The 22,562-nt window shown below is 35.3% G+C and overlaps 1 protein-coding gene across 3 annotated transcripts in view; it reads left to right on the top strand.

The window, feature by feature from the left end:
- GRIK1 (glutamate ionotropic receptor kainate type subunit 1) overlaps positions 1-22,562 on the top strand; it is a 1,940,968-nt gene that overhangs the window by 1,604,317 nt on the left and 314,089 nt on the right. For all 3 annotated transcript variants that reach the window (XM_044072744.1, XM_044072745.1, XM_044072743.1), the window contains one exon: positions 5,723-5,946. In XM_044072744.1, the coding sequence (XP_043928679.1) occupies positions 5,723-5,946 (224 nt within the window). The remainder of the gene's footprint in view (positions 1-5,722; positions 5,947-22,562) is intronic.

Here is a 22,562-nt window from a genome sequence, read left to right as displayed (position 1 = left end):
AGGGAAATTAAAAGTGTGGGGCTAGGTAAGTGATAAAAGAAGTATGGTACAGAAGTATTATAACGGATAAGGGTGTTTGTTGAAATAAATTGATTATGAAAATGTAGAATTTGTGTCATGAGGATAAAATGTACTATAAATTTCACAACAAAGTATAAAAGTGATACTAGAATATGTTTTTGCTAGTAGAGTTAAAAACTATTGGAAATTTTTAGTTGTGACTTGTGATGAAAGGCTACACACAGGATAAAAGTAAAGAAGGAAAGGGAGCAAACAAGGCTATACTTCATATGCTGTGCTATATGTTTTGTTTGGGCTTTGCATTAATATAATTGTAAAAGAGATTAAAAACTTTAAAGGTCGGGGAATCATATTTCTTGAAAAATATTATGCAGGTTGTATTATTTTATGTATTAAAGTTTAGGAAATGTGGAAAAATAGAATGCGGTAGAAATATGTTGACTTTTGGAATAAATAAAGGAAACTGTATTTGGAATGGAGGAGGAGAGGGATTAATTGAAAGGAGTCATGGTTTTTGCTTGGGCCTACATTGGTCTCAAGTTTAACAGCACATAGTATAGTTGTATATCCTTACTTTTAAAATTTAAGTTGTCTTAAACCTATCAGTTCTTCACATAATGGCCTGTTGTACTTCTTATGGTTCTGTGTGAACCTTTACTGTTGTTAAGAGATTCATTTTCATTTAAATAATTTTTCATCAGTTCTTGTGTAGAAATAACTCAAACCATGGAACAGCTACTTTAGTACTTTTCAGAAATGTTTTTATTGTTTATATTTTGATCATCTTTCTCTGATAATGGTACTTGTTTGAATAAGTATGCTTTTGAAAGATGACTGCAAACAAGAGATTTCCATGCAGTGTACTCTCTCATGTAAAATAAAAAGCTATATAGTAGACTGAAAACTTTGAAAAATGTCCAATCACAGAGTAAGGAAAATTTAAAATCATGGAGGCCTAGTATGTGAGGAAAAGACTTTGAGGACCAAGATGAAGGAGAAGTAAAACACCCAAAAATACATACATTGCTTTTTCTGCTGCTGCTGCTGCTGAGCTCTGCAGAAAAAAAAACACAAAAAAAGAATTAGACAGGAAATATGATTAAAAAAGAAACAGAAGCCATCACCAGTTTAGAAGTAGTCATAACATAAAAGTTCTCTTTGGAATTTATGAAGATGGTAGAGTTTTATCTGTTCCTTCTAAAGAAAGACATTTTGTGATTCAACATGATGAGCAGTGAAGGCTTCACCATTAAAAGTTGTATCACTGTTGAAATCTTTGCTCATTTTGCCTGCACTTCAAATTGACTACAATAGACTATGTGAAGAGGGCATAAATGAGTCATCTCCCAAGAAGCAGAAGAAACTTCATCCTCTTCACTTCATTATAAGCACACTTGACAGCCTCTGTCTCCTTTGGCTATACTGAATCAGGCTGACTTTATTTCCTCCTTTATAAAGAAAATTAACTAAGGTAAATGATTTTGAGAAAAAGAAAAACGGTATAGATTAGTAATGCAGTGTCCAACTCTACATTACCCTAATATATAGTTGCATCTTCTTTGTTATCACAATCACAGCATAAAGGGATTACTTTTTATTCAGGATTGTTTTCATTTCCTAAAACAATGGTTATTCAGTCTTGTCTTACATTTGGTACTGTTAAACAAAATTATGAAGGTGAGAGTATTCAGAATTAGTGTTTCTGCTCTAAAAGTTATTCCCAAGAAATATATCGTTAATTACAGTGGGCATAGAAGATGCCTATATACACAAATTCACCATTCTCACATGTAGTGCCTCAGGTTCAGTGTAGAATAGCATCATTTATAGTTCATAGCCTTTTCCTTTGGTTATATCACTATACAAGGTATCTTTACAAAATGCATAGCTCCAGTGTTGGATTATGTCAGGTCAAATGTTGGGTCAAACTGCATTTATAGCTTTCATTATCTGGATGACAGCCTAATGATATCATATTCCCCTTACAGGCTCCACTTAATTCATATCTGATGTTACATGAATTTCAGATTCCAGAGATTCTGAAGAAGTCAACTGAATTGACGAAAGCGCTAAACTTTTACTTCAATAAATTGTTTCTGAAGATTCGCAACATTTAGTGCTCTTTATTTATTTTATACATGTGAGTTGAAAAAGTTCCCAATTAATCCTTTCTCAGTCTTCTTAGGTCCTATGCACAGCCATAAAAAGAGTTCAACATTTTTTTCCCCTCAAGCGAAAGGAAATATGTTACAAACTACCTCTTACAGATCAAGATAAAAAAACAGCCATAACAAGATAGCATATCAGGGCTACAAGGACCCAGCCGACCACCAGATCTTTCTGATATTCACCCTTTCAATGGTCTGACCATATCCTTCCCTTAAAAGGGAGATACTACTAAGTCTGATCTGATGGTGCAGTATTCTCAACCTATCCAAGCACAGACAGATTCACACACCCCCGCCCCAGCACTGCTCCAATTTTTAGAGATGCCTTGAATTATGAGTGGAAAGCTTTCTTCTACTTTCTCTTACTTCATAGTATCTTGCAGCCTCTACTATTATCTGAGTGCATGTCGGCAATGTTGTAGTTAGCAATGAAAGCTCTCCTCAGTTCCCTGCAAGCAGGAACTGTATTAAGACAGATAAATCATACAGCAGTCATGTAGAATCTTTACCAAATAAGCTACGGTCATGTCCTTGCCCCCATGCACCCTTGGCTTAAGGATCTGTGAATGGGCTTTGGAAAAGCATCTCACCTACACTTTCCAGGGCACCTGAACTTGACAGCGGGCATGGTAAAAATGGAGATCACAGTGGCAAGTGAAATGAAATTGAATGAATCAGCATTCATAGCCACAACTGAAAAGTTGGTATACTTCCTGTAAACTTGTGTTATAGGACAAAGCACAACTGAATTTTTTTACAAAGAATTCCTTTCTACATGAAACGGACAGACTTTTTTCATTCCATTGGAATCAACCTCTTGGATAGGCTTTTCTTTCTACCCAAGTGTTAATGAAAGTTAAAGGCTAATATATAACTTATTGCAATAGCTCCAAATTGGCATAGGAGACCGTGGATATACCTGTTACTAGAAATGGCCTCAGAACCCTACAGAGCTCATCACCAGTTTAAGATCTCTTGACTCTATTGGGTGTTTTACATCTACATCTCAAATCTCTCAATTAACAGCAGGAACAGTTACCCTCTGATAGCTAACATGTCCTAAACATGGATGGAGTATTATAAGCCATGAAAGAGTTAGAAAATCTGATTTTCTGTGTCACTTATTTTCTGTCTTCATTTCAAATTGTGTATAATCTGAAAATTAGGTTGACAATCTGCTTTAAAGTTTTTTAAGCCACATACTGTATTTGTTTTGCCAAAATGATGAATTATTGTAATTTTAACTATTATAAATGTCTTGTAGAGCTTTTTCTCCGCAGACCTCTGCTGAAGATGAGCTCTTCCCAGTTGCATTTTTGACTTATGACAGTAATGAGACTCTGCTTTATTAGGCTTTAGCCTATATCTATCCTACACACCAAAGAGTATAAAAGGAAACGACCAACCAGTGTTCTAAACAGATTTAATAAAACAATCATACCATTAAAAATAGATAAAGATAACTTTGTTTTACTCATGAAAATACTTCAATATTACTTCTTTCACTGCTAATAACCTGAAAATGCAAAAATGAATCGGGCAGTAAACCATTTTTATATTAATAATGAGAAAAGGTGACCAGCTTCCCAATGCATATGGGCATAATGCTACAGCGGTATATTTGATATGTAAGAATTATCAAACTTAATAAAACAGCTTCTGTAATTTCTAGAATTTGCTACAGCATGAATAAACAGCATTTAATGTTAAAGCAGTGTTACATAAATGTTAATGTCATGTAATGCAAACAATAAAGCATGCATACCGTTTGGATCTTCCAGGAAGTGTTTCATCTAAACTTTATTAAAGTGCACTGATGAAAAGGGTTTACCTAAGAGTTCTCAGTGATTTTTTTTTCTTTTGGCTCACTGTTTATTTTAAATGAAATACCACAATTGTTTTTTTTTCAGAAGACATGCCCCCCCCCTGCCCTCCCCACACATACACACAAAGTTATATGTATACCAGCTCCACAGTTGAAGTGAAGAAAAGGGGTCAAAAACAAAAAGCGGATCACCTGTCTACTCTTGATTGGCAGTGGAGTTTTATGGTGTCGAGTTGCCAGCCTGGTGCCTAACCTGCAACGGAAGGCTCACGCACTCACATCTAGGGCCAATTTAAAGTATCCAATCCACCTACATCGTGTCTTTGGGATGTGGAAGGAAAACAGCACACCGGGAGGAAACCCACACGACCACAGGGAGGACATGCAGACTCCACACAGAAGGCACCCCAGCCGAGGATCGAACCCAAGAACCTCTTGCTGTGAGGCGGCAATGCTAACCGCTGCACCACTGCAGCCGCCCTGGATGTTTCCTGCTACCATCTGACTTATTACACACACACACACACACACACACACACACACACACACACACACACACACACACACACACACATCAATATATATATATATATATATATATATATATACATATATATACATATATATATATAGATCTACTACTTTTTGATCGACAGCACGTTTGTTCGAAACTCATTTGATTGACAGCACATTTGATTGAAAACCAGTATTCATGGCAATTAACAGGGATTTGTCCCCCTCCCCAAAGTCGTGTGACCCTGGAGTTGATATATAAAGGTAGGGGGTGTGGGGGGCACATGAAAATGTATATATTTTAAACAAAAATAGGTGGGGTGCTTCGCCCCCCATACCCCCCCCCAATGTGGGGGCTGTGCCCACCACACCCCCCCTACCTTTATATATCAACTCCAGGGTCATGCGACTTTGGGGAGGGGAAAATTCCTGTTAATTGCCATGAATACTAATTTCCGATCAAATGTGCTGTCATTCAAATGAGTTTCGATCAAATGTGCTGTCGATCAAAAGTAGTAGATCCATATATATATATATATATATATATATATATATATATATATATATATAAATAAATATATATGGCATACCTTTATTTATGTGAAAGGAGGTGGTACGATATACCAAAGTGCAAAAGTACAACCTCCAGATTCCTGAAATGTTGAGTGACAGTGGTTCGACTTCCAATGAGTGAATGCACATTGGCGTACGCACATTGGAAGTCAGCATTTCAGGTGCAGATCGCACTATAGCAGAGATCGGGAAATGAACCCTTTCCCCTCACTGTAGTGTGATCTCGGAGTTTGTATATTAAAGTGGGAGGGTGCAGGTGGGCTTGCCCCCCTGCATAATGATGGTTGGAGATGGCTGGAGTTCAAAAATGGTAGAATCTGGTTTTCCAAATTACCATTTTCGAGATTTTGTTTTGCGGGTCATGTTGCTTTTCAACATGTAAAGTCGCACAATAGTGCGTTCGAACAACTGCCGTTCAAGCAAATGAAGCTATACCATATATATATATATATATATATATATATATATATATATATGTATGTATGTATAGGCTGTTCATCCTGGTGGCCAGCATAATGTAGAACCCTAATATCCCCATCTTAAACAGCTTACATTACTGTAACAGAAGTACTTTTGTCTTGCGATAACCTTGTGATAAAATTATTTCTTCTTTTTTTGACAGAAAGCTGATTTGGCTGTTGCTCCCCTTACCATCACATATGTGAGAGAGAAGGTAATAGACTTTTCAAAGCCATTCATGACTCTAGGGATTAGTATTTTGTACCGAAAACCTAATGGAACAAATCCAGGAGTATTCTCTTTTCTCAATCCTCTATCTCCTGACATCTGGATGTATGTTCTACTAGCCTGCTTGGGAGTAAGCTGTGTGCTGTTTGTTATTGCCAGGTAAGTTAATGGGCTATTTTCTCCTGTTTTGTAGTGCTCATATATCACTGTTGCTTTATGCTTCTTTCTTGCCAGTCATGTATACACATGGTAATGTTTAATCATTAAATGCACTTAATTACATTGTTGTTTATTTTCTGTGCATGAAATTACGTCTGTCTATATTTCCAGCTATTTATGCACAAAGTCACCTTATCTAGTCTTAGCAGAACACTGAAGATTTTGTTACACAGCAGAATGCAAAATTGTGAAACATTACATTTATACAAATATAAATGGCTATGTTTGTCATACTTTGACTTTTAATGTTATATTATAGGCTTGAGATATGATTAATTACATTCACTACCAATATGCCACAAAGGGTTAGCTGTTTGTTTTGTTTTTTTTTTCTCCCTGACATTTCCCCAATTTCTTTCTTTCTCTTTTCCCTTTTTTCATGTTTCCTAAATACCAGGAAGTGTATAAAAGTGTAAAAGTAACAGGTTTATTTTACAACAGTGTGCATTCTTCTTGGTGTCCCAAATACTTGGCTATGTAAATTTTAATTCAGCTAATCATACAGACCCCTTTTGAATGGACTTAAGAAAGGAGGAAATATATGTATTTTCTACATGTTAGACTCCCTTCTTGCTATTAGGTTATGTCACTGGTGGTAGTTAACATTAAATTAACATATGTTCCAGTATGTATTTATTAAATACAAACGTGGTAATACATGATTAAAATATGCACAAGAGTACAATGGCATCTTCTGAGTTCTAATGATACTGCACTGCAAAGGTGTTTCTGCAGTTTTGCCAAAAATTCGTATCACAGTGTGACTGAGCTACACCATACAAAGTATCATGCTATGGAAGGCTATTAGCTGAAACTGGTATATTTCAGATCTTTGCAATTTGGAATACATTGTTTCTATTGAACTACTGCATGCTTTATTATATCAGGTGTTGAAACATTGTCTGTTAGACAATGACCCAGCTTGACCACAAATTTCAAAGCCGTATAGCAATTAGGTAATTTTGGCTATTCAGTTCACCTTTCTCATTGTTAGGCTACCTTCTCCTGAACTCTGTTTATTTGATTACAAAAATATAAACCTTCAAGAATTCAGACACAACACTGACTGCATTGAATGACCTGGGAAATGTAATGATGATGGTCTAACTCTAAGTTCTAAACTGCTAGACATCTATAAACTGGAATCAGGCAACTACAGTGAAAAAGATGAACTGGGGAAATATGTACACCCAGGCTTCCTTGATAGAATGACAGTTTGAAGCAAATGGTAAAAGTCAAAAGGTACATTCGATGTGTATACAGAAAATAACACAAGAAGATTAAATTCTGAAGTTAAGAATTTGAAATGGACAACTATATCCGCACAGCAGAAATATGAAAGCAAATAAAATAGAACTGGCAGTAACATGAGAAAAAAGCATATCATGTTGGACTTATTATATACAATATTCAAGTAGTAAATGATCCACTTGCCAAGGTCAGCATTTTTAATGAACACATTAAAATGTGGTTTCTATTTCATACATTAGCATAACAATGAGTAGTTATTATGACTTATTTGACAGTCTCTGTAGTCATTTTATACATGCACAAAGAAAACACACAAATGCAGCAGACAGATATGCACACAGCCAGTGCCAACACCCCAGGCATCTGTGATCTCCCCACCTGTATCAGTATCAGGCAACTGTCGTCTGACCAGCATAAGCACCCATACATGCAAACATTCCACTTATGCAGACATGCATATTCAAACATGGGACCTACTTGAGCACCATGTCTGTACACACACACACACACACACACACACACACACACACACACACACACACACACACACACACACACACACTCTCTCTCTCATACAGTCATACACGTGCTCTTTACCTGACTTGGCAGTCTGCAGGGTGAAGTTGCTCTGTTTCACCTTGTGTAAATTCTCCCATATGAATACATAGGTCAGTGCAGGTATTAACTTTGTACACCTATACAGTTTGCATTTTGAGCACTACCCTTCATCGACTCACTTTGTACAGACACTCATGAATCCCCAGGCTATTCACATTTTCTGTGCAAGTCAGTTCATTAGGGAACAAAAGGAGCTAGTTTTAAATAGGCCATTCACGCAAAGTGTGATATTTACATAGAAAGCCTTAAAATCTCACTACCCAGTTGTGCTCACCATAAGGCAGGAACTCCTTGCCTATTATACAAAGCTATGCAAATGGTTTTGCTTAATAGGCAACCTGTCAGTGAATCCCAGCCTAAGTGACTTACCTCATTTAAAGACATGGATTACCCATCTAGATTAAAGTACTATACTTACAGAGTTTCAACTGCTAACATATACTTGGTAAGTTTTCCTTGGCCTACAAGTCAGTGAACTGTGAAGTTTTAAGAATTACACTGGGTCTGCATTTGCACGCTAACTTCAAAACATTGATGTATGAATATTTTCTTTTTGACCTTTCACTTATTTGAATGTGCAAAAAAAGGACATTTTAGACTCGGACAATGTCAGTACTATGGAACAAGATGTCCCTCTATTTAAAGAGAACCAAATCTTTAAATGCATTTAAAAATCAACTTGATATCGGTTTGGGTAGTTGTTCATATGAGATAAATATGTTGGAGCCAGAAGACCAGAGCACGGAATACCTCTACCCTATCAATCTACGAACATGCCTTGTTAGTAGGAACAGTTGGAACAGGAGTGTGTCTAAGCAGTGGTCAGACATATAAAGGAAACTAGGTTCTGTAGTAGGTGAGCATCATACCAGGCTGAAATGGGGTCCAGCTTGTACAACAGTAAGAGTCAGTTGTTAGGTAAGAACAACAACGGACTGGATGTCACCAAACACGATTTATTAAAAAAATACAAGTCTCTGACGTCTCGGCCTTCGCCTTCAAGGAGTACAAACTACAAATGAATCATTGCTTTATATACAATTTAAGTACATCAATTAAAGATAATTAAACAATCAATTATTTAAAAATTCAGTTAAACTGTCAGCATTCTCCAATTAAAATCCTCATTTAAGCCTCTAGGGTATAAAGTTCTGAATTTTAGTATGTAAATAGTCTCCTTATGTAATAACCTTTGTTTAATTTTAAACTGGTCATTCCCACACTCACTAATCTGCTCTAGAATAGTAGCTTGTAACAATTTATCATTGTTATGATGATTTTCAGAAAAATGTCTAGCCACAGGACTTTCATTTCTATTATTGACAATGTCCCTTACATGTTCCAACAAACGAACCTTAAAAGGTCTTTTGGTCTCCCCTATATACACTTTGTTGCAAGGACATTTTAAAGCATAAATGACCCTCTCAGTGTTACAACAAAAAAAATTATTAGAATTAAAAGAAATATTATTAATAAAATTAAAACTAAGAGTAATGTAACTACATGCCTTGCATTTACCACACTGATAGGTCCCTTTATGTCTAATGTTACTATCCATAGTTACTGCTGGATAATGAAATCTACTTTTAACAAGGAAATCTTTGATGTTTCGGCCTCTTTTAAATGAGAATTTCAAATTAACATCCAACCAAGGCTTCACATTATCCAGTGTACTAAATAATTTCCAAAACATAGAAATTATATTCATAAGCTTGGATGTATAACATCCGTATGTAGTAACAAAGTATATAATTTCTTGTGATTTCAATAAAGACCGATTTTTCAGGGAAACCGTCTTTATATCTTGTGCCCTATTGTATTGCTGACTATTCTCTTTATCTATATAGAGTTTATTATAACAGTCATCCAAAATAGCTATATCATAGCTCCTTGATAAAAAAGACTCATATAGCAACCTCATTTCTTTGTTAAATTCAAAGGTTTCATTACATAAACGGGAAATGCGTAACATTTCCCCGTAAGGTAATGAATGAATAGTATGTGGTACATGTCCACTATGAGCGTGTACATATTGTGTTAATCCACCAAATTTCCTGTTTATTGAGGTCACTAGTCTGTGACCATCTGAAATATCTAGAACCACATCCAAAAAAGGCATTCTAGTATCTAAAATAAGACCATCAAAATCCAAACCAAATCTATTAACTTTTAAGTCTGATATAAATTCTGCAGCCAGGGTCTTATCCCCTTCAACTAAAAAAATTAAATCATCGACATATCTGTAATACCTCACAACATAATTATGAAAAAATCTATGTGTATAGATATATTCGGTCTCAAAAAGACCCATCGCCAAATTAGCATACATGGGGGCGAAAGACGCCCCCATGGCTGTTCCTTTTTTTTGATGGTATAAAGTTTGGTTAAACTCAAAATAATTATTAGTTAACGAAAAATATGTTAGTTCTATAATAAATTCAGAAACAGGAGATATACCTAAAAATTTTCTTAATGCTTCCAAGCCGAAGTCATGATTAATATTCGTGTATAAACTTTTGACGTCTACCGATATCCAATACATATTTTTGTTCCATTTAATATCCTTGATTTTATTCAAAAAATCAAATACATCTGTCAGGAAAGAAGGCAACTTTTTTACATAAGATAACAGGTAGTTATGTAAAAATATACCTAAATTGTGTAAAAAATAGTTGCGTCCTGAAACTATTGGACGACCCACCGGTTTCACTAAATTTTTATGGATCTTAGGTAGGCAATAGAAATACGCCATACTATGTCCTTCAGCCTTAAATTTATCTTTAATGTCTTTCTTGTCAAAATATCCTAATCTAAAGCCTTTCTGCATAAGGTTACTATATTCAGAAATTGCCCGGTTGTAACTGTCAAGGTTACTAATCTCATATGTAGTATTGTCATTTAAATGCAATATGCACATCTCCAAATAATCCTGTATATTCAATACCACAAGTTTGTTCCCCTTGTCGGCAGGTTTGAATACTATATTGTTATTTTTACTTAAATCTTTTAAAGTATTCCATTCCTGACAAGTCATGTTATAATTAATATTATTTTTATCCTTCATAAACTCTTCATAATTTATTTCCACAGAATGGTTTAACAATTTAACAAAATTAGAAATATCGTCATTAATAATTTTGGGTACAAAATTACTGTTAGAAGGGACTTTATTAGTATCTAACTTGATGTAAGCATTGCATGGTTCATCAGACACACAAGAATAAAAACTATCATCATCACTAGAAACACTAGAATCCAATATACTTGGTTCGCTATCAGTCTTTAAGCTAAAAAAATATTTCAGAAATAGCTTTCTACTAAATTTGAATATGTCCATCTGCATGTCATATAGTCTGGAGACCACAGTTGGAATAAACTTTAGCCCCAAATTTAAAACAGCAAGTTCATTGTCTTTAAGTATATGATTAGATAAATTAACTACATAATCATCTTGAAAGAGAGAGGTAAAATTACCATCTACCTCTTTTGTAACCTCCCCGTCTGGATTGCTCTGAAACAGGGTAGTCCGCATAGTCTCTTTGTCGTTTAGATCTTGATACCTCTCTCTGACTTGATGGTTGTTCCGGACGAAAATTCCGCGTTAAATGTTCAGGATTTTCTGCTTCTGGTAACTGTGGAAAATCCGTATCTCTCTCCTCGTCTTCCCATGAAGTATAACCATTCTCGGATGCAGACGCCGAAGAATTAAGCGGACGTGTATTACTTGCATTCTGTTGGAACCTCACGTGTTTACGTCCTCTCCCTCTATTGGTTCTCGACAGAAAAGCTTTGTTGAGTTCGTAATCACGTAAATCTCTGATAAGTTTCCCTTTCTTCCTATCAATAAGGGTCAATTCGTAGTCTTTTAATTTCTCATTAACCTGAATGAGAAATTCATCCAAGAAAGCTATAGAAACACTTTTTGATAAGTCACTACACATTTTTTTAATGTCCGTACACAGTTCTTTTTGTTTTAATCGGTCACGTTCAATCAGTATGTGTAACCACTCTGTCACACAATTATGGGCTGCAGATACCCATCTTTTATGAAACATGACCTCCGTATCTTTGGTGAGGTCAAAAGGTGTTGTAGGATCTTTAAACACCCTTAAGCCCCTAGGCGTTGTCTCGGTCTCAATGTACCTCTGTAAGCCGCAAATATTAAAAAATGTAGCTGTTTCTTTTACCATTTTTTTCTCCAGATTCTCCAATAATAATTTATGTTCAGCATTGTCTGGAACACATGTTTTTCTACCTACACTGCAAAACGGATTAGGGAAGCGTTTGCGCCGTTCATCTTCCCATTTATCCCACAGTGTATTGCTCTTGTCAGAGCCAGTTCTATTACCAAGTTGGCGTTCACCTCTCTCTGCTCCATTGCTGACAAAGTTGTCTAACGATAACTGACTGCCATCCATGGTATCCCGTAGCACTCGGGGAAACTGTGCAAGTGAATCCATCGAAAAACAAGCAGTAGCAACAACACCAAAAAACCAAGTCTTCAGGTAAGAACAACAACGGACTGGATGTCACCAAACACGATTTATTAAAAAAATACAAGTCTCTGACGTCTCGGCCTTCGCCTTCAAGGAGTACAAACTACAAATGAATCATTGCTTTATATACAATTTAAGTACATCAATTAAAGATAATTAAACAATCAATTATTTAAAAATTCAGTTAAACTGTCAGCATTCTCCAATTAAAATCCTCATTTAAGCCTCTAGGGTATAAAGTTCTGAATTTTAGTATGTAAATAGTCTCCTTATGTAATAACCTTTGTTTAATTTTAAACTGGTCATTCCCACACTCACTAATCTGCTCTAGAATAGTAGCTTGTAACAATTTATCATTGTTATGATGATTTTCAGAAAAATGTCTAGCCACAGGACTTTCATTTCTATTATTGACAATGTCCCTTACATGTTCCAACAAACGAACCTTAAAAGGTCTTTTGGTCTCCCCTATATACACTTTGTTGCAAGGACATTTTAAAGCATAAATGACCCTCTCAGTGTTACAACAAAAAAAATTATTAGAATTAAAAGAAATATTATTAATAAAATTAAAACTAAGAGTAATGTAACTACATGCCTTGCATTTACCACACTGATAGGTCCCTTTATGTCTAATGTTACTATCCATAGTTACTGCTGGATAATGAAATCTACTTTTAACAAGGAAATCTTTGATGTTTCGGCCTCTTTTAAATGAGAATTTCAAATTAACATCCAACCAAGGCTTCACATTATCCAGTGTACTAAATAATTTCCAAAACATAGAAATTATATTCATAAGCTTGATGTATAACATCCGTATGTAGTAACAAAGTATATAATTTCTTGTGATTTCAATAAAGACCGATTTTTCAGGGAAACCGTCTTTATATCTTGTGCCCTATTGTATTGCTGACTATTCTCTTTATCTATATAGAGTTTATTATAACAGTCATCCAAAATAGCTATATCATAGCTCCTTGATAAAAAAGACTCATATAGCAACCTCATTTCTTTGTTAAATTCAAAGGTTTCATTACATAAACGGGAAATGCGTAACATTTCCCCGTAAGGTAATGAATGAATAGTATGTGGTACATGTCCACTATGAGCGTGTACATATTGTGTTAATCCACCAAATTTCCTGTTTATTGAGGTCACTAGTCTGTGACCATCTGAAATATCTAGAACCACATCCAAAAAAGGCATTCTAGTATCTAAAATAAGACCATCAAAATCCAAACCAAATCTATTAACTTTTAAGTCTGATATAAATTCTGCAGCCAGGGTCTTATCCCCTTCAACTAAAAAAATTAAATCATCGACATATCTGTAATACCTCACAACATAATTATGAAAAAATCTATGTGTATAGATATATTCGGTCTCAAAAAGACCCATCGCATTCACATTTTCTGTGCAAGTCAGTTCATTAGGGAACAAAAGGAGCTAGTTTTAAATAGGCCATTCACGCAAAGTGTGATATTTACATAGAAAGCCTTAAAATCTCACTACCCAGTTGTGCTCACCATAAGGCAGGAACTCCTTGCCTATTATACAAAGCTATGCAAGTGGTTTTGCTTAATAGGCAACCTGTCAGTGAATCCCAGCCTAAGTGACTTACCTCATTTAAAGACATGGATTACCCATCTAGATTAAAGTACTATACTTACAGAGTTTCAACTGCTAACATATACTTGGTAAGTTTTCCTTGGCCTACAAGTCAGTGAACTGTGAAGTTTTAAGAATTACACTGGGTCTGCATTTGCACGCTAACTTCAAAACATTGATGTATGAAAATTTTCTTTTTGACCTTTCACTTATTTGAATGTGCAAAAAAAGGACATTTTAGACTCGGACAATGTCAGTACTATGGAACAAGATGTCCCTCTATTTAAAGAGAACCAAATCTTTAAATGCATTTAAAAATCAACTTGATATCGGTTTGGGTAGTTGTTCATATGAGATAAATATGTTGGAGCCAGAAGACCAGAGCACAGAATACCTCTACCCTATCAATCTATGAACATGCCTTGTTAGTAGGAACAGTTAGAACAGGAGTGTGTCTAAGCAGTGGTCAGACATATAAAGGAAACTAGGTTCTGTAGTAGGTGAGCATCATACCAGGCTGAAATGGGGTCCAGCTTGTACAACAGTAAGAGTCAGTTGTTAACCTGTGGGTATAGTTCACACATACTGTACATGCACCCACACCCACACACACACACACACACACACACACACACACACACACACACACACACACACACACACACACACACACACAAGAGCAAACAAACACATACTACAAAAACACACCAGCACACAGGGATTAGAAATGAATGTGCATGAATTGAATAACAACAATACTGAAATTGTGGTACCAAAAATATATCAGAGTAATGGACTTGAAAAGGCATACAGGAGTATTAGAGTTATACAAAGGAACACAAATATAATGATATAGTGCAATTTGTGAATATATGAAAAAGAAAGAGAAAAAGAAAAATGTGACATAACTAACTAGTGATTGTCTACTGTCATAGAGATGTTGACAATTAGTTTACATGTTCTGTCCAGAACAATGTGAATACAGTCTTAAGAACACATGACATTGCTGAGAACTTCTTTCCTCTTCTATATGCAGGTATCAGACTGTCATGTCATAATAATTGTCTGCAAATCTATACAAAACAGGAATGACATAATTACTGCTACATCATAGAGAGTGTGCCAGGTCTTACTCACTGTTGTAAGACAGAACATTGTGATATTCATCCAAACCTGTAGAAGTTTGATATACAGAGCTGGATATCCCCATCATATACTATTCCACATAAGGTCAGGAAAGGTACGAGCCCTGCAGGTAGTGCCTGAGCATGTGTGTATTACCAGTGTAGAGCTTCATCACGTTTCAGTACAGTCTTATGATTGTTATCCAGTAGGGCGTGTCCCTGGAGTCACAGCTACACTTAGCTGGAGTGGTGGGGTAGGCTAGAAATTAAAATGAACAAGAGGGTAATGTAACAAGTAGATGTAATGGCTAGGACACACTAATGCAGCTTATGTTACTTCTTAAGGAACCCTAGCTAACATCTTGTTATGATACACAATACAGACCTAATGATATAGAAATATACCAGTTGTGTCTATTCTAGCTACATCCCAGTGAACAGACCAGTAAGTGAACCCCCATTAAAATAGTATGGTTAAGTATAACAACATCATGGTAGAGAGGTAGTATGCACTATATATTGCTTGCATGCCAGTGCAGTGCTAAATGTTATGCAGTATGGCACAACAGATGTACATGCTAATCCTGCAAACAGTGTAGCATTGCATGCATATGGCATGTTAATCCTCCAAACAGTGCAGCATTGCATGCATATGGCAGGCAGTGCAACATATATTTTTTTGTCCTTTCTATAACAATCTTATGTCAATTTGCATTGGTATTAATCTGTGATTATCACCTTTATTGTCCGTGTACTCCCAAAAAGTGACACATTTAGGAGTGACATTCATCCACATAACCATAGATTCATATCTTCAATGCAAAATGTAATACATATAACTCATAATGGTAACAGTTCTCACACTGTGTGGATGCAAAAATGAGCTACAGTTTCTCTATGTGCATCATAGGATGGAGTTCTACCTGTTGCAGCTCAGGCCCTCTGTGTTGTTTGCAAACGGGTTGTCTGCAGAAGAATGAAGCTTTCTCCAAAGTGAAGATAACCTTGCACAAGCTTCTAGCTCAACAATACATTGTTATGCTTGGTGATGGAAATGAACTGATTTTGTACCACTAGCTGGCACAAGACGTGAGCAAAAATACAGGATGCAAGTAGTGAATGTAAAGAAGTATGGATCTAGTTTTATTCATGTTTTAATTCATGTTGGTTCACATAATCTCATCTTCAAGGACTCATTGACTGTTAGGAAACTTGCAGTCCTGTTAGATAACATAACTTGTACATGTTTTAGGATATATTTTCACTAGCCACATGTAGAAAGGAGAGCCAAATCAGTGTGAATGAAAAAAAATAAGCCATTTTTAATGTAGGCATTTACCTGTTTTAAAAAGTATGAATGTGTACAACACCCAAGTCTAATTTTGGGCACATGTGCATTTAGACAGGATGTTGTCTATTTTTCAAGACAAGAGAAGATACTTTTTGCAGCAGATATATTATAGTAATTAACTAACAGTAGACAGCATTTTTACCAGGTCAGAAATTTAGTATTTCCCATCAAAGTTTGAGTTATCTATGCTGTTGTTAATGCTAGGAGCACTGGTAACCTGTTTTATTGTTTTGAACATTTGTTGCATTCTTATAAGATTGATGTTATTGTTTGTAAAACATGGTTAAAGAACAATGATTGGAAACCAGTTCTGTTGCAGTATAAACGCTTTTGTTTTTCTGTAACAGACATTCTAACAAAAATCAGGTAAATGTGTTATGATAGGGATTAAATATTGTTATGAGACTTGTGATTATTACATGTTCAATGATAACCCAAATATTATACATTGTGTAACTGACAATAAAGACAGCCCCAGAACAGATTACAATTGCTGGGGTGTGCAAACCACCAAAGTCAATTGCTTGATGAAATGTCTTGCATGAAACCCAGGAAGGAAAAATAACAGTAGCTGGAGACTTAACTTTACCAGAAACAGACTGGAATAATATTCATTCTATAAAATTTATAAGGAAATTATTTAAACTTTTGTTCAGGAATAACAATTGCTGAAGATTGCTGAAGATTGCAAACATAATAGGGAATGGAATTTTCTGGATGTTGTTTGCATTCCTTAGGAGATGATTGTTATTTCTTGTCAAATTTTAACTTTGATATGCAGTAATCATAGACTTATAAAGGTTTAAAAAATTAAGAGATAATTCTGTCAAACTGAAATCTAAACCAATGCACGGAAGCTTAAATAACAGACTATACAGATGCAAAACTGTCATTATGTAAAACTAATTGGAGTGACGCCTTCAGTGGAAAGAGTTTTGAAATGGAAATTGTTTCATATCAGGATCTAAGAACACAAGGTAAGGAGGATATGTTTACATTAGAGCAAGATAATTAAAATGAAAGCTAAATAAATATAAGAAATAGAAAAGAAGTTGAACTATAACTTTGAAAACAAAAATAAACAAAGTACACAGACAAATTAAACATATGCTTAGCCAAGATCAGACAAAAATTGAAGAAATTGTATATAAAGATATTTGACTATAACAGCAAACCATTCTGTAGATATATAAGATGTGGTAGGAGAAAACACATGCAAATCAGTAAGCTATGCATAGATCCTAACATTTAATGTTCTATATAAATCACCTTTGCAGTAGCCTAAGCTATTTGGGCTGTAGCCTGCCAAACATATAACTACATGGCCTGCTTTTTGAAGCTAAAGGACAACGTCCATGAAGTCTAAGTGGCAAGAGTTCAAGTCAGGCTCCATATAAAAGACAGAGCAGTAAATGCTTTACTGTTTTCTTGCCACCAAAGTGCATTCCTTTTGCAGGCTTTATGGAGTTGACGTCTAACAAACCTTCAAGGCTGGGAGATAAGTCCTATGATGGGGAAAATCTTCTACAAAATTATTTTATGGGGCATGCCTGTATTTTTTTTCTGTCAATCCATTGTTTTTAGCTAAGAAACATATTGTATATACTTATAACTGTCATTACTTGGAAGAGGATATTTACTTTGTGAATACTTATGTGAACAAAGTGTGTAAAATCTATTTTTGACATTGTTTTCTACATTTCTATATTGACTAGACATGTTGAGGCAGCATTTTGAGCTTTGGGGACAGTCACTGTGTTTCTTACCTCAAAATCAACATTTTGCTGTTGGAAGGTTTACCTACTCTTCAGGCTGTGCTACCTTTCAGTGTTTCTTTCTCAGACAATTCTTTAAAACAGTTACATTTATTCTCAGACACAGCAGATAGCAGATATATTTGCAAAATGTTATGCAAGACAGTTTTGATCCACAAAGGATAGATAATTTGTACCAGTAATATCCAGGTAAATTTAGATATTGATATTAAATAAGAGTATATTGAAAATATACTATGTGAATTAGACCCCAACAAAGCACAGGGGTGAGGCTAAATGAACAATAATTACTAATTAGTAATTATACTTTATCAACACATCATCATGAACTTACAGTATCATCATATCTGTTATTGACTAGGCCATTTAATTATGGAGAGATTCCTTGAGGTTGGAGAATGCACGTGTTATTCCTATCTTTAAGGGAAAGGAGACTAGGACAAACCCAGAGTCATATAGCCATATACATTTGCTTTTTTGTAGAAAAATAATAGACTAGGTTATTTTGGATAAATTACTGTAAAAAATGGAAAGGTATGCATATTGGCATGCATATGTTAAAATATATCTATAACTATCTATAACTACCAGTAAAATGATCATACATATGTTAGAAATATATATATATAACTACCTGTAAAATGGTGATCTATAATAATATAATAATAGCTATAAAATAGCTGTAATTTAATTTATATAGTTCTGTCTTCAGATTTTGATAGAGTAATACACAAAACACTGATCAATAAATTAGAACAACTAGGTATTAATGTAATCTTGATAAGATGGATAGCTGCATGGCTTAAGATTAGGACATGCTAAGTATCATGCAGCAAATGGACAGGTGACATTCAAAATTATAGTCATGGTGTCCCACAGGTTTCAATCTTAGGCCCATACTTTAGTTTTTATATTTCAGATTTGTCTTTAGTGTCTAAGGTGTTCTATAGATAATGTAGATCACTTGGAAATTGGCAAACTGATTACATCTGTTACAGACAGGTCATGTCTGTACATGAACTTGGCTAAATTTTCCTTTTGGGCACAGGAGAATAATATGTGAATATTCATGCAAAGTGCTATGCCTAGCTTTCACTCTGTAATCTGAAAAGAGTATATGCGAAAGACTAAAATGTGGATATTGATGTGTAGAATTCAGCTTCCCTAATTCCCATGTTCTACATACACATACATCTCTCTCTCTCTCTCTATATATATATATATATAAAATATATATGTATATATATGTATATATATATATATATATATATATATGTTATATATATATATATTATATTATATATGTGTATATATATATATATATATATATATATATATATATATATATATATATATATATATATTATATATATATTATATTTTATATATATATATATATATATATATATATATATGTATACATGCACTGTGGGTAAATGCACTTAAAATGTTTAAAGGTTTTGGCTCATTAGAAAGCTAATCAAAGGAGGCTGCAAGCCTGTATGTACTGGGAATTAATGTCTCTGTCACTGTGTATGGTAATGAAGATGCAAAAGCAGTAAATTATCAAGAAAAAGGAGGGATGAGAAGTTAATTTTAAAAACCATTAATTGTATAAGACTGGTTTTGCCAACAAACTGTCTACATCACTTTGAAAAAGTATGTCTACCAGTAACAGAATTTAAATACATCCAATAAATCATATGACAAAACAGCTCATTCATAAAAGTTCACTGATTTAGAAACATATAGAGTAATTACTAATTCTTATGTAAAGGATATTTATCCAAAACAATACCTGTATAATATCTATTGGAAGGAATTAAACCTGAACATCATCTTTTGCCAAAATTTATTTCTGTTGTCTTTATAAATAAATATATATTCAAAATATATATTCAGAATAGCCATAAGAGATTAACATGAACTGTTAACGTAATGAAAATTAGACGATGGTTAACACTGGTGAATAACGTTACTATATTTTTATAAACTATCTTATACTATGATTTTTCCTGTTTTCGCCCCCACCACAGCACCACAACCACCCACAATACCACAATAAATGAACACAGACATCAGAATAAATATGTCTCATCCATCTTTCTAGATCTTTCAAAGGCATTCAACATAGTTTCACACCAGAAACTGCTGTTAGAACTGGCCACATTACATCTCAGTCATTCTTCCCTAGCCTGGTTCCACAGCTATCTAACCAAACACCAGCAGGCTGTTAGATGACAACAGGAGCTATCATCTTTGCTCCCTGTTAACATAGGAGTTCCACAAGGCTCTATATTAGGCCCCCTACTTTTTACCATCTTCACAGATCAACTCCATAAATTCACATCTCCCGCCTCTGTTATCCAATATGCAGATGACTCTACCCTGATATTCTCTGCCCCCTCTCTAACACAACTACAGGCTAAAACACAACAATCCTTCCTAGAAACAGAATCCTGGCTAACTAACACTAACCTCATACTAAACCCAAACAAGACCAAACTCAAGCTCTTTCTCCCCACCAAAACACACAATCCCTCAGCCACTTTTCAAATCCACTCCTCCAACAACACAATCATAAACACCAGCTCACATACCAAATTACTAGGTGTCACAACTGATAGCAAATTAAAATTCAACCTTCACCTCTCTCAAACCATTAAAAAAACACACATCAAACTAGGCTCTCTTTACCAAATTAATCCTTTCCTAACTAGCCATTCTAGACTAAGTAGCGCCAGGACTCATCTCTTATCTACTGTTCTCTATGCTTCTCCCATCCTTACAAACCTTAACAAAACTGACTTTACCAAACTTGAATCAGCCTACAATAAAATAGCCAAGTCCGCCACTAGCTCCCCATATAGGTCCTACCACTGCTCTGCCCTACAACAAATAAATTGGCTAGAATTCCCACAACAATTAACCTATACTCAGCTTGTCTTTACTTACCAACTAATATACCAGCCAAACAGAACCCCAGCCCTACAACAATTACTCCAACCATATGCCAACACTCGGCAACTCCGATCCTCACACAAAACACTCCTCCAAGTATCCAAAAGCAGTAACAAAGCTCTGGATACCCTCTACTCCCACTACATTTCTAAACTTTGGAACTCAATCCCTCAACACATCCTAAATGCTACCAAACCCACATCAATTCAAAACTCTGCTCAAAGACCACTTCACTAACAGCTGGCTCTGCTCCTGCACCAAGCCAGGCTAATACAACATAAGCCCACATCAAATTTCATCCCCTAAATTTTATAGTCTCCATGTATACCCCACTCCCACTTGTTAACACCACCTATCAGGTACCTACAATAAGAGCATAATTTAATAATTTCTTTTCTTTTGTAAGATATACATATGTACATGTATTAAAGTTTACTGAAATGATCAACTAAGGATGGACCCCTGCCCTCAAAAAAATCAAAATCAAATGTAAAATAAATAAAATAAATAAATAGTTGTCTCTTTTGCAATATATATATGATCACACATCTGATTTTTTTTCTTTTTTTCACTGTGGCATCTATAAGAATGGGTTCTCAAAATATCAAAGGTTTAGTACTGTTTGAATATTGTTTGTATAAGCTGCATTTATAAAATGAATGGTTATGTCCATCTGTGCTTATTGTATTTATTTGACCTGTATTGTCCTCTCTGATTTTAGGGAGGAGCAGGCAAATCAACATAACACAATGCAAAATTATGTGACCTGCCACACGGTCACTTACAGGCTTACTGGCTGACAGTGGAGCAGTGGATGTCCTTCTGTTCACATGTTGCAGTATGCTAACATGTGGGATCCTCCACCTCAGGTGATCTGAACATCCGGCTCTTATACAAAAGCTTAGCCTGGCTGCTGTAAGGTGTCTCACATGCAGGGACCATAAATCATGGGCCATAAATGTGACATCCGCATGCACAGACCTCAGAACATCTCTGCCGCCAGTCGAACGTTAGCTCGCTCATTCTGCTCCATGCAAGTGACTCCTGAAAAGATAAGTACCCTGCTGGGGAATTTTTTCTCCTTCGTTTTGCTAATAATAGGTTGCTTTATTATTTTTACTTATTTGCTTTCTGTCCATGTCATCTAGGAAGGGAAAATGTAAGTGCAGTCAACAAATTCTGCACAAAGACAGCCACGATCTCTACTTATTCAGCTTAGCGCCTTTCCACGACCACAAAGCATGTTCCATTTCCCAGTCATTTGTGCTCAAAACACTGCGCAGCTGTCTCACAGCCCTCAAGCTTTTTGTCCAGAACCAGCATCTAAAACACCTTGATTTAGGTATGGAACCAGAACCGTCTGTCTTGG

This window comes from Protopterus annectens, chromosome 5.part0 (assembly GCF_019279795.1).
Source record: "Protopterus annectens isolate FY-2018-M chromosome 5.part0, PAN1.0, whole genome shotgun sequence".
In the NCBI taxonomy this organism is placed as follows: domain Eukaryota; kingdom Metazoa; phylum Chordata; order Ceratodontiformes; family Protopteridae; genus Protopterus; species Protopterus annectens.
This window is presented reverse-complemented; position numbering and strand designations above follow the sequence as displayed.